This window comes from Egretta garzetta, unplaced genomic scaffold (genome assembly GCF_000687185.1).
Source record: "Egretta garzetta isolate BGI_Z169 unplaced genomic scaffold, ASM68718v1 scaffold14, whole genome shotgun sequence".
NCBI lineage: Eukaryota > Metazoa > Chordata > Aves > Pelecaniformes > Ardeidae > Egretta > Egretta garzetta.
Window position 1 is genome coordinate 810437 of NW_009259588.1, and position 13681 is coordinate 824117.

At 39.4% G+C, this 13681-nt stretch overlaps 2 protein-coding genes across 3 annotated transcripts in view; one reads left to right on the top strand and one right to left on the bottom strand.

Moving 5' to 3' along the window:
* Positions 1-25: 25 nt before the first annotated feature.
* TXNL4A (thioredoxin like 4A) lies at positions 26-9623 on the top strand. Of its 2 annotated transcripts, XM_035893492.1 has the most exons (4): positions 26-114; positions 1254-1331; positions 6894-6997; positions 7714-9623. In XM_035893492.1, the coding sequence occupies exons 3-4, from the start codon at positions 6954-6956 to the stop codon at positions 7883-7885; spliced, it is 216 nt and encodes a 71-aa protein (XP_035749385.1). In that variant the 5' UTR covers positions 26-114; positions 1254-1331; positions 6894-6953; the 3' UTR covers positions 7886-9623. The 2 variants fall into 2 exon arrangements, with proteins under 2 accessions (XP_035749385.1, XP_035749386.1); XM_035893493.1 differs by lacking the exons at positions 26-114; positions 1254-1331 and adding an exon at positions 6195-6306.
* A 1630-nt stretch (positions 9624-11253) lies between these two features.
* The window catches only part of HSBP1L1 (heat shock factor binding protein 1 like 1), a 12843-nt gene continuing 10415 nt past the window's right edge, over positions 11254-13681 (bottom strand). Inside the window, exons 2-4 of the mRNA XM_035893436.1 lie at positions 13536-13664; positions 12492-12586; positions 11254-11499 (exon numbers count right to left, since the gene is read on the bottom strand). Of these exons, the coding sequence (XP_035749329.1) occupies positions 11494-11499; positions 12492-12586; positions 13536-13664 (230 nt within the window). The 3' untranslated portion in view covers positions 11254-11493. The remainder of the gene's footprint in view (positions 11500-12491; positions 12587-13535; positions 13665-13681) is intronic.

Below are 13681 nucleotides of genomic sequence, written 5' to 3' on the forward strand. Positions count from 1 at the left end.
GTGGACCAGGCCATCCTGTCGGAAGAGGACCGAGTCGTGGTCATCCGCTTTGGGCACGACTGGGACCCGACCTGCATGAAGATGGATGAAGTCTTATACAGCATTGCTGAGAAGGTAAACTGGAGTTGTGGCGTGGGATGGTCGCTTTCTGCGCTCAGTGTTTCGCACGGCTTGTGTGAAGCCTAAGGCGGGTTATAACTCGGTTTCTGGAGAGGTGTTCCTGCTTTATGAGGCTGCAAGAAAGCTGTTTGGTTTGCTTTCATGAGTGTCTCCTAAGGCCATCGACTATCCTGATGTTTGTAGTATTTAACGGGGTGAAAAGAGTATTGCAAGTTCTGAAGTCAAAATCGCTGCTTGATAATAATCTGTCACTTAATGAAGGTCAGCATTCAACCAGAAATAAGTGCATGGTAGTAGGACTGCTGTGGCTCTAGGTAATGCAGCACTGTCACTTTGCAATCAGAATGTACAGTAGCTTCAGATTTCCATTTGAGCCATTTGAAAAGTTACTTTAGCTTTCAGCCTTAAAAATAGTAAGATCTTAAAATGTACGGGACAGTGTTGGTGAATATATCAGTCATATTCTTTGGGAAGATAGATGGCATTCCATTGAGTTGCATGTCCTGAATTAAATTTTAGGAGCCAGACTCTGAAGCTGTTTTCAGATGGAAACTGAATACCTGCTGACAGCTGGTCACTCCCTTAAAGATAGATACTGAAGAAAAATTAGACTGTTAACATATACAATCAGCTATAATTTTTCATGTATTTGTTAAAGGTTTTGCGTAGTGATAAATGTAGAAAACTGATCGCTCTTCTTTAACTGAACCACATAGAAAATGAAGCAAAAAAATCTGAACCACAAATGGTAACTTGGGGTGAAAAGGAGTCAATTATCTTCATGTAAAATTGCGTGCATACTGTGTAACTTGATACGGAGTTCTTTTCTTGGTGTGTTCCTTTCTCTTTTAATGTTATCTTTAAATAAATTAATTTCTGTCTCTAAAATCCCTACAATGAAAGATCTATGCCTATAGCCAAATGTTAAGATATAATAAAATACAGTAAATAATTGTGACATGGTTTAATGTAGCTATTTTGTGTTTAACCTGGTGGGAGCGTCTTATGCTCAGATACTGTTAGTAACCACTTTTGGCAGGACGCTTGGCAATTTGGCAGACGTATTGGCAGTTAGGGGTGACTGGGGAAAGAAAGAACAATGTAACTTCTTATTTAAAAATCTCCCTCTGCAGAAATGGCAGATTAAAGGGGGAGATCCTTCCTCATCCTCTTGCTTACAAGCCATGTTTGGATCTCTGCTGTTTTAAAGAGTGAGTAAAAGTTCCAATTGTACAGGTGTTGTTTATACTAGAGAATAATACAGAATGTTAAATGCTGTGATTGCATACTACATTTGAAGAAAATGTAGCCATATTTTACATTTGATACCATGGTGCAATATTATTTTAGTCTGCAGCGTATTTTTGGGTAGCAGTAGTATTTATCTGTACTTTATAATAGGAAAACAGGATTTTTTTTGTTTGAATCCTTTTGGGGGAGGAAAAAGAAACTGTGATGCTATATGAAAATACAAAGCAGATTATTTTCACTGAAACATACTCCACTTACAGTTGACTGTTTCCCCCCTCCCCCCCCCCAGTGTTACATGAAAAGTAATCAAAGTTTCACTGAGTTTCAAAACAAATTATTATTTTAAGATGTTAGATTTTTGCTTTGTCAGTGTTTCAACTAAACATCTAAGACCTTGCGTTTCATAAAATTCCTCTGGAACACCTTTTTTAAAAATACACTTCTTTTTTTTTTTTTTAAAGAGGCTCACAATTGTAAAAAACCATCCCCTGAAATACAGGGCTTTGGCTGCTAAATCACTTTTAATACCCTTTTTTAAAGAAATACTTTTAAATCGTGATTTATCTAGGACTGAATACTGTAAATTAAGATAACCTCTTGTGAAACCAGTCCAGTTTAAGCAGCATGTTGTATTGGGTCAATGTGGATTTAGGGAAGATTGTTCAAATGTTTTGCATTTATTTAACAGTAATTAGAAGTGTGAATAGCTGTGGCTTTTGCTTAAACAGTTCTGCATCTGCCTTTCTGTTAAGGTTATGTGAAAAGTGAGAGAAGAGAAAGGGGGACCTATAAAAAACATACTGCTAGTATCATTACTGGTGTTTGTAATTAAAGTTGAGGAAAGCTAATCCATTTATTCATGCCTATAGTTTTCTGAATTGTTAGCTGTACGGATTGCTCTCAGCAGTATAATGTCTTTCTCTTCTCCCCTATAAATTTATCACCTAAACTTACAGCATACTGAGCAAGAAAAAAAATCAAATAAATATTGACAGTACAGACTTTGAAGCTTGTACTTACTGTATTTGCAGCCTCTTTCAGTTCAGTAATGCAAGTCTGCTGGCTGCCTTCAACTTGAAAGGTTTGCTGCAAAAGCTAGTCTCAGTTCTGGTATTTTTTTTCCTGTGATTTCCTTATCCATAAAGACACCTAGACATAAAAAACATTGTCTAGAAACTGATTAGGAAGATGAGAAGATGGAATCTTAGATCATGATTTCCTAAGGCATTGGCTGTATGCACTTTGGGCCATAAGGTAACATGTGGCTGGGAGATTTGCTTCTTAAAGGGAGCTGAATTCTTAACCAAAGCAAAAATAAAAGAAAAGGAGGAGTATTACTTACCCCTAACAGAAATTTAAAGAAACTTCATGATTATTGCCATTCTTCCTAGTCATATTGCTGTGGCAATCTCATTTTGCACTACTATTTTTTTTTGGAATGATATTGTTAATCAAGAAAGTTAGGAGGGAGAACTTTGGAGGACAAATGAAACTTATTTCATCTGGCATATGATTTTTCCTACATTTGTGCTTCCTATTTACCAGCTAAGTGTGTGGATCAAGATAGGATACAGAATCTGTATCTGATGTTAAGGGTCCTATAGATTCTTCTGCTTTATAGTCTTGAGCAGTTCCATTTAAAGATTTAATAGTAGTCCACCCAACCAGATACAGTTCTGTGAAGTATTAAAATAGCCTGTTACTGCGGCTAGGCAGTAATGCACTTTTGGGGTTTGTATATGCATGTTAATATAGACTAATCTGTGAAGCTACAGTAATTAAGATTAAAAAAAAAAACAAAAAACCAAACCCAAAATTCCAAAATTGAAGCCCAACCCATGAAAGTAAATGATAAAAATTTTAATCCATGCTGCTGTTTGACTTTTAGTTTTCTACTCTGTTCTGTCCCCATGGACAGCAGCTACAATGACCTGGTAAAACAGAGAAAGTTTTGAATTGAAAGATGGATAAAGGAAGTCAGAGTGTCATAAATACATCAGTTAATATCCGTCTTGTTTTTCTGCTGAAAATGTTTTTACCTTCAGGTGTTGAACAAGTGTGGAGTTGTCCAAAAGGAGGTCTATCACTAGAGGGTGGTTTGGGGTTTTTTTGGTTGGTTGTTTTTTTTTTTTTTTCCCCAGAAAGCAGATGACTCAACTGCAACAACTTTACTATATTTTAGTGTATGTTAAGTTACTTTCAGAATAAATGTGTTATTATGTGTTCCCCTTCTGAAATAGCACAAGGTTTTTTGCCTATTGTCTGGACAGTAAAATTTTGCTTTACATTAACTACCTCAGTATAGTTTCAATTGTTACAACTGCAACTGCTTTTATTTAGTGTAGTTGCTTGCTCAGAGTTGTATTTAATACTTGTTCTGAGGTCTCCATACTGTATCCCCAGTTATAACTCAAAAGGTAAAAGTCAAAACTTCTCAGCAACCACTGCCCTGAAATGACAGCAAAGCTTTTTTTTTATATAGGAATGTAGTTTTTGAACTGACAGCTCTATCTGGGGGATGAATTCACGTCCCAGTGGGTTAGGGATAGGTTAAGCTTTGGTTTATCTCCACAGACTTAGAAGTATAGATCAACTCCTGTATCTGTAGTAGCTTGACTCCAGAAATACTTCAATTGTTTTTGCTTAAAATGAAGCCTAAACTAAAGCTTTATGAATTGGAGCCGTCTGTGTGTGAAGCTGGCTCTGTACTGCTGTATCTTGGCTCCAATATTACGTTTGAGACAGTAAGTGCTTCTTCAGGCTGTAAAATTGGTCAATGCTGTGCAGAGAGAGACATTTGAGTAGTTCTGCAGGGCTTGTCTTGTGTTGAAATAAAATGCCTCCTGGTGACAAGCCTGCCCAGTCTGGCACAGCCACTGACCGGTAGACGTTATGGCCACTGCAGTGCTTCTGCATCACCCTTTCCACATTTAGCCTCTTACCCATGTCTTTATCAGTTCATTCTTAGGACTGAACCCCAGCCTTCTGCTGCTACACGTATTGCAGTGTGCATACAAGGCCCATGTCAAGGGCAGTCTTGGCAGCCAGTGTCCAGACTGAACAAAACTCATCCTTATTCAATGGTTTTGGAGTGGTAATTGTGTCAGATTTGAAATTAAGGAAGCCAGGCTGAAAGAACAGAGCCAGTTTTAAAGTTCTGAATTCAAATTTGAGAGTCTGTATCTAGCTTTGAGGTCTGCTTTAGACCTCCTACAAGCTTTTAAGCAGGTAACTGTCATCAGTTTCACTTCTATAAAAGTAGGTAGCTGTGCTTTTATTCTCATGGAGAAGAAGGAAGATTCAGTTAATGCCTGAGATACTTGGATTGTGGTGATAACTTGCATATATGCTGTGCTGAGGTCATTTGAATGATCCAGTCCTTTTGAGTAAGATATATATAACTTGTTTAAGACTTGAATAGTATCTTAAGTTTCAGAAGATAAGCTAATGCATTCATTAACTATGGTTCTCTTTTACAAAATCTTTGCTGCTGACGGTTGTTGCTAGTGACGAGCGTTTCTCATTCTTCCAACAGGTCAACTAAATTAAATGTATATAATGTAAAACTAACTGCAGGCCCTAACAATGTTGTATTAATGCTTGGTTTAACTTAAAATAATTTTCTAATCTCCAAATTAAGTACTTGTTGAAAGATTATGCTTAGTCTGTCAGAATTGCTGAATGTGTTGTAGAAGTTATCCCACATGGTGAAGCTGTGCTGCAGATTCTAAAAATGTCTGCAGGATGGAAGAAGAAATTATAGGAGAAAATTAAAAAGGCTCTTCAGGTTTTTTTTTTGGGGGGGTGTTGTTGTTTTGGGTTGTTTTTTTGTTTTTTGTTTTTTTAAAACAACCAACCATCTTTTGCTTCCTCAGGCTAACCAGGGAGTAACTTCAGTCACTTCTTAGTTAAATTGTTGACTCTGAACATCCCATTAAGTTTCTTGGAATTCTTTCATATAGAATTGAAATGGGCATGAATGATCACTTCAGAGGGCGTTAGGGTTTGATATTGTGGCTAACTTGGATTTTCAAGGCTTTCCTCTTGTCTGTTTTGGAACATGGCTTAAATGGGATGTTTCCATTAGATTATTGACACAGTCTAGGATTATAACTGGCTCCATAAAAGCACAGTAAAAACTATTTCAATGTTGTTTCACTCCAGAATAGATTTTACTTTCTTTGCTACTACATCTTTGAAGTGTGATGATTTCTTACAAATTAGAAACTGTCTTGAAGCAGAAGTCCATTTATTTACTGTGTGCTTCTGTTTTTTTGTAAACAAACATCTCCATACTTTCTCAATTAAAGTGCCTGCTAGGATATTTCAGTACGGGGTACACCATAGATAGTATTTTTCTGATACAGCTTAATCCTGTTTTGTGGTCTAAAATAAAGCATCTTTATATCAAGCAAAAATTATACTCATTGAAGCATTTCTAGATGTTTGATAACAAAATTAACAAGTGGGAAGAACTGTGACAAACAGTAATTTTGTCATAAATCTTAGGCCACATGTGTTACCTCAGACTGGTAATTTTGTGTAGTCAAATGGGAAGGAATAAAATTGTATTTGTATGTAAGTAAGGGGGGTGGGCAAGGTTGTGTGTTGGTGGTATAATGCATAAGTATTTGATAATATACCTCACAGTTAAAGGTTTATGTAATTTACATGCCTACTTACATACTTAATGTGTGTGTGTGTTAATTTCTACTGTACACGTACCAGCTAAGTTTAGTAGCTAAAACTTCCCCTAATTCCACTTAAGGTTAAATATGCTACATCTCGGAAACAAAATGTGATGTGTTTTTCTTTCTGGAATGAAGACATTAACTATGACATTAAAAGGGAAGGATTTTTTTGTATTTAATTCAGTAATTCTGCAAGTGAAAGCCTATTTTACCAGAACTGCCCAGAGAATAGCTTCTCATCAAGGTCTTTTTTTTTTTTATTACCAATTAAATTTTTAAGCTGTTTTAGCTTTACACCTCTCAAAAAAGCTATCAGGTTTTATTATTAAAATATCAGTTTTATTTTCATTTAATGAGCCTTGTTAAACAAATTAGATGGTTTAGAGGGGACAAAATGCTTGGAGGCAGGCACCAAGGCATTTTAGATCATTAATTTTCCGAAGTCTATAAGCAGCTGATGACAGAGGCAACATGTGTCAACTTGGCTTGCACAAAGCAATTACTCTACTTGTTTGGAGCTGTCCATGTCACTGTGAAGTCTCAACTGTACACAAAGGGCATTTGTTTCTCTGGATGTTGATTTAGCATAGTATCTTTACTATTGATACTGGATGTGAAATGAGCATCTTGGCTATATTTAAAAATATTTTCCATGTTAATTGGTTGTTGTAGTTAAAAATAATGGCAAGACTATTTACTGTGATTTTATGACAATATTTTGGAAAATAAATGTTGCAATAATGAAAGCTTATGCCTTTTAACCTGTAATACAAATAATCAAAGGCTTCATAATATGTATTGCTTTTGTATTTCCTGTTTTCTTCTGTTTAGGTAAAAAACTTTGCTGTTATTTATCTTGTGGATATCACGGAAGTACCAGACTTCAACAAGATGTATGAGTTGTACGATCCCTGTACTGTCATGTTTTTCTTCAGGTACATGATGGTTCTAAAATGTAACTCAGTTAAATTTTTTGTGTGTCAAATACAGTGTCTCAATAGATCATTTCTAAATGCGTATCAGCATACTGATGCTTATATTTTCATTGGTCTACAAAAGAGTAAACTGATAAATAGGAAAATGGCTTGTTTTCCAGTTAGCAGTGTTTTGATAATAGAGTAAAAATTAGTGAAAACTGGTTTTCTTATGCACTGTTTTTAGTTTCAAATCTGAAACTCCCTGTATAGAATACTGCAGTAATATGGCAGTCAAGTTGGTCAAACTTGCTTTAAAGATATACCCAAAATATTAAGCTTTTTTTGGAGATAAGGTGTCTACACTGGCAAGATAAAATGTGCTACTGACAAGCGTGGAACTCTGGTGTTAGGCAGTAGTGGGAAAGAAATATAGACAATGAGGAATATGCTGAAGAATAATTGCACTGGGTAGCAATCTTGGGGGCATGTTTGCAGTCTTTGCTCTAGCTTTAGAAATAGGCAGTAAAATGTCAACTTGAGTGACAGGAGTGGATACTCTTTCTTTGAGGCTTACTTTGCAAGCCTGTGTATGTTATAGGGGCTTCTTTTGAATCCTACAAAGCATTCTTGTGGGGAATATAAAGTTTCTTTCTGAATTATAATATCATATTAACTTGTCTGTCTTTTTTTTTTTTTTTTTTTTTTTTTTTTTTTTTTCTTCTGTCCCTTTAAAGGAACAAACACATCATGATTGATTTAGGTACAGGTAATAACAACAAGATCAACTGGGCAATGGAAGATAAGCAAGAGATGATTGACATTATAGAAACCGTTTATAGAGGAGCCCGCAAAGGTCGAGGTTTGGTAGTATCACCGAAAGATTATTCCACTAAATACAGATACTGACATTTCTTTAGCTCTGCCTTTTTTTTTTTAACCTTACATCCACTTAAATTTATTTGTGTGTGTGTGTACATATATATATTAAATGAAAAAATCTACAAATCCTTCAAATTTGAGCATATTTTTATTTATTTAAAATATTTGAATTCCACTGGGAAAAATAAAAGACGTAAAGCCTGGAACTGCCCAATGGCAGTAGTACTGTAGACGAATTTTGGAATTTTTTTTAATTTTTATTTTTTAAAGACTTTACTCTGTGTTGTCCTTTCGGTATGATGTATTTTTGTACACAAAAAGCCTGTTAGCAGAAAAACATTTAAATTGTTTTTATTTGCTTTTGTTACACAAATATGTGGGAAAACTATACTGTGGCTTTTTTAAAAGAATAAAATGAGTTTACCTTACTTTTCTTTAGCTAATTAAATTTGAGAATTTGAGACACATGTATATTTATAGGATTAAGAAAAAACAAGCAGAAAGGAGATACCTGTATTTTTGGTCTAGTTTGTCACAAGACAAAGTGAAATATGTTTTTTTATCATCTGTGTGTTTTAGAGGATTTGGAATGAGTCAAGAAAATTAAATTAATTTGATTTACAGTGGTTATTAATTATGGAATCATTTATGTTGGAAGGGACTACTGGCGGTCTAGTCCAACCTCCCGAAGCAGGTCCCACTTCATCAGGTTGCCCAGGACTGTCCAGTGTTGAGTATCTCTAAGGATGGAGAGTGCTCATCCTTTCTGGAAAGCCTGTTCTGCTGCTTGGGCACCCTCATAGTTGAAAAAAGCATTCCTTGCATCTAGCTGGAATTCCCTGTGTTCCAGCTTGTTTTTATTAACTCTCTCATCTAAAATGCCTCCATCAAGAGTCTGACTGTTCCCCATGCCCGACCATGGGGTAGCTGTAGCCAGAAAGCAAGCTGTAGTCTTGTCTTCAGGCTGGACTAGCTGAATACTCTCAAACCCTCAGGTGCTTTGCACTCCACCATATCTCGGTGGCTCTCCCTGTAACTGCCTCATAACAATATATTTCTTGAACTGGGGAGCCCCAAAATTGACACAGTACTCTGGGTGTGGTCTCACGGGAGATGAGTGGAGGGAAATGAGCTGCTGGCTCTACTGGTGCCAGTATGTGGCTGCAGCCTTTTGTTGCCAGGGCACCCTGGCAGAGCACCTCCAACTTGCCTGCCAGACCCCGCTCCTTTCCTGCAAAGCTGTGTGCCAGCCAGCCCCTCAACAACTGCACCGCAGCATAAGCCTTTACCCGGTTCTAGAGGCGAGGCTTGGCACTTGCCTTTCAACTTCATGAGGTTCCTGTTGGCCCGTTTCTCCTGCCTGTCCTCTAGCATAGCAACCTCTCCCCCCAGTTTGACGTTGCTTGCAAATCGGCACTGATTAAAGCATTGATTAGAATGATTGCTTGATATTAATGAAGAATCTGTAAGATGTAAGTATTAACACCTGCTGAAGTTTTTAAAAAGTGTATTTATCCTTCACGAGCTGAGGTATTCTGTTTACCTAGTAATGCTAAGATGTCTGCATTTGTTGTGAGAGGTTCCCTTTTAAGTTTCAACCAAAATTTTCCCTGCCAAGAGTGCCAGTGTTCTGGTGTACAAGAACCTTAAAGTTAGTGCAGATGTCCTGTGTTGTCTGGCTCCGCCACGTCTTGTTCAGGCCCTGTTTGGTAACTGGAATTCCTATCTATCTCGAAGTCCTTAGGCTCTTTCATCAACATGGCTGATGCTAAAGAACTGAAATTGGCAGCGTATGCGTACCTGGATGGTATCTGCACAGGTGTGCGCAGCTTTCGGTGGGTTTGTGGAAGGAGTTAAGAACCAAACAGCTGTAATCTCTGCAAACGCTGCCATTTCTTTCAGTGCAGAACAGTTCATGTTCACTGGACCTAGGAAGTTTTGCAAAGGCACCTTTGTAATAACATCAAATAAGGTAAGGTGCGTTCTGTAATGCAGAACATTTAAAGGAGCATTGAAGCAGCACCTGCAAACAGAAAAGTTTTGTCATAGGAGGATCTTGTGATTCTAAGTTAGAATCATAGAATCACTTTGGTTGGAAAAGACCTTTGAGATCATCGAGTCCAACCTTTAACCTAACCCTGCCATCCCACCACTAAACCATGTCCCTAAGCACCTCATCTATCTTTCCTTTAAATCAAGTCCAAACTTTAACCTAACCCTGACATCCCACCACTAACCCATGTCCCTAAGCACCTCATCTATCTTTCCTTTAAATACTTCCAGGGATGGGGACTCAACCACCTCCCTGGGCAGCCCATTCCAGAGCCTGACAACCCTTTTGGTGAAGAAGTTTTTCCTAATGTCTAGCCTTAACCTGCCCTGGCGCAGCTTCAAACCATTCCCCCTCGTCCTATCATCTGTTACCAGGGAGAAGAGGCCAACCCCCACCTCACTACAGCCTCCTTTCAGGTAGTTGTAGAGGGCAATAAGGTCTCCCCTCAGCCTCCTCTTCTCCAGACTAAACAACCCCAGTTCCCTCAGCCGAAAAAAAAAAGGTGCGGCCTCACCAGCACCGAGTACAGGGGCACGATGACTTCCCTTGTCCTGCTGGTCACACTATTCCTGATACAGGCCAGGATGCCATTGGCCTTCTTGGCCACCTGGGCACACTGCTGGCTCATATTCAGCCGGCTGTCAACCAGTACCCCCAGGTCCTTTTCCACCAGGCAGCTTTCCAGCCACTCTTCCCCGAGCCTGTAGTGCTGCATGGGGTTGTTGTGACCAAAGTGCAGGACCCGGCACTTGGCCTTATTGAACCTCATACAGTTGGCCTCGCCCCATTGATCCAGCCTGTCCAGGTCCCTCTGCAGAGCCCTCCTCCCCTCAAGCAGATCAACACTGCCACCCAGTTTGGTGTCATCTGCAAATTTACTGAGGGCACACTCAATCCCCTCATCCAGGTCATTGATAAAGATATTAAACAAGACTGGCCCTAGAACTGAGCCCTGAGGGACACCGCTTGTGACCGGCCGCCAACTGGATTTAGCTCCATTCACCACGACTCTCTGGGCTCGGCCATCCAGCCAGTTTTTAACCCAGCGAAGAGTACATCCATCTAGGCCATGAACTGCCAGCTTCTCCAGGAGAATGCTATTGGGAGACTGTGTCGAAGGCTTTGCTGAAGTCCAGGTAGACAACATCCACAGCCTTTCCCTCATCTACCAGGTGGGTCACCTGGTCGTAGAAGGAAATCTAGAAGTTAAAAAGGCAACAAACAAAATATGACAAATTTTAATACTGTTAAAATAAATGAAATACATTTTCATACATTGAAAAGGTTTGTGACTGGATAAGTTCACTACATAGGATATAGTTTTCTTTCCAAAATAGTGGTTTTGCTTCCCCTGAAACTAATAGTTCTTTCCCATTTACAGGAAATACGGTGTCCCGTTTAGATGAATAAACCCAGCTTTCCACTTCTTTTTCTGGGGCAATAGTGAAAAAAAAATTGCGATTCTATTGTGACATCATGCAAGTGCGTTTCTTTTCACTGATGCTTTCTGTGAGTAGTGACTGATTGTAAACTCCCAGATCCAGGGTGGTGTTATTCTCTCTATCTTGCTCACTTCCTCATTTCAGTGCTGCAAAGAAACAGTGAATAAGTAGGTCAGTGGTTTAATTATTCATGACTATGATTCGGCATAAAAATAGGAAGATCTCTGTACAGTTAAATACATCTTTACAGATTGTCTTTCTGTATTTCTGAAGGTTATTACATAGCTTATCAGGAAAGAGGCATCAGAAAGAATAGATGCCTAAATTACATCAATATATTTACAGATGTTCCTGTCTTTCACTGGGTAAGCAGTCTCTACATGACAAAAATAATTGAAGTGCCTCAGTTTGAATCAGGAAAGCGTGTAACAGCTGGAAGAAGACATCACCCACAGAAACAGAAGCAACGCTGTCTTGTAAATCCAAAGAACACCAAGGAAGGCATCCATCAGGGTGGGGGGGTGACATTTGCAACAGACAGCGGTACAAAGTCTCGCGCGCAGTCCTGAACTGCAGCATGATTTTATATTCTAGAGTGTTTGACAGTAATACTAACGGTACCCTTGCGCTTTCCACCCCCCTGCTCTTGCTGCTGCAAGAACAAATAACTGCTGTGTTGGGGCCAAACGTATTTGAGAGGTGCGCTCTGAGCCATGCTGGGCAGCTGGAGCAGGTTTAGAAGCAGATGTACATAAATTTCTGTCAGCAAGGCCCCCCAGTCAGCCGGGTTAGCGTACCTGAGGGATGGGACTGGTGGGTGGGCGTGCTTTAAGCCATGCACATTTTATTACAAATGTACAGCCTCAGTTCACGTATTTGGGATTGCTTTGTGCTACCCCTCGTACGTGGCACTCGGCTGGAACAGCTGCATCAAGCTACAATTTTTCTTTTGAAAAAGTGGTAGCGTTGTTTGGCTCTTGGCAACAAGAAATCCAAGGTGATTTTAAATATTAAAAATAATCTTGGTGTACTTTAAAATCCAAGGAAATGCAGGTATGATAAAGCATGCTAGGTGCTATCCGTAGTTCAAGACTTAAGTGGAAATACATAAAATACAGTAAAAATTAAGTTTCTTTACTTTCAAGTCTTCATCGGTGCTTTCTATCCCAGCCTCTGTCATCAGGTCAGCAACGTGCTTCTCAAGGTCATCAATGCGCTCACCCATTTCTTCCAGTAAAAAGTTAAAGATAATTTACAAATAATGTAACTTAATAGGTTTTTTTCTTCCATGAGAATAACAAGCAGCTTTCTTCCAGGTGTCTTGGTCCCTGACTTACTAAGTCCTCTGACTTACTCATGCGTAACACAAGATTAAGCATGCACCAAGTTGTATCATTACAAGCCAATCTCGCTTTCTCTTGCGACAGAGAAGCATTCAAGTTCTAAATATTTTCAAATACCTTCCTGCATGCCTGTGAGTGAACTGGAGTTATTTTCCATGTAAGAGATTTTTTTTTTCTGAGGAACTATTTTAGGTCAACCAAAAAAGACCAGAATACGAGTGCTGCTAAAACGTTATTCTCTCTTGCAACGAATTAGCCCCTTCCTGAAAGATGGAGTTTCAGAAAAAAAATGCAAAAGGTAAGAAGCTGACAGTTTCAGAAAGCAGAGGTAGTTTCTGTAAACACATCTAATAAAAAAGGTCAGAGCCCCTGCAGTCTTAATTTCTGAGGGCTGGCCTTCCCATGCTTGGGAGGCACCAACACCGTGCGGCGATACACTGATTTTAAGTGGCGCTTTTGAAGATGGTGGCTTTTAAAATGTACCTTCAGAATATTTATGCATAATTTGTTGCTTATTTTACTTGATAGCAAGAATTGCAGCACAGAGACTAGCTCACCGGGAGTTGATCCTACTGTCAGTAAAATAATTTTTAGGATTTCCTTCCCGGTAAAGGGAGAAACAAACAGGCACGGGCGGCAATTCACTTGTCTACATCGTAGGTGTTTAACAACGTCAGTCGTTACAGCTTAATTTGATGTTTAGGGAAAAAAAGCGCATCCCGATGTTAAAACCACCGAGGCGCGGGGGGCGCCCCGGGCCCGATACAGCCGTGGCAGGACGGAGGCCTCTCCGGCGGCGCCGGCAGCCCGCCTTCGGGGGAGGAAGAGGAGGAGGATATTTCTCAGCGTTATCTTCTCAGTCAGGGCTTGAAAACTCTCCTGCAGCTGGTGCAGCAGATTTTCCGCCTGGCGGGGAGAAGAGAGAGAAAGCAGAGCGCAGGAGCCCCCGGCGGCGGCGCACGGAGGAACTGCCACGGCCCAGCCA

Excerpts from the sequence above, each read along its gene's own strand:
- TXNL4A (XM_035893492.1), top strand. The coding sequence starts at position 6,954 with ATGTATGAGTTGTACGATCCCTGTACTGTCATGTTTTTCTTCAG. Across the intron at positions 6,998-7,713 it reads ACTGTCATGTTTTTCTTCAG|GAACAAACACATCATGATTG; the intron begins GTACATGATGGT and ends GTCCCTTTAAAG.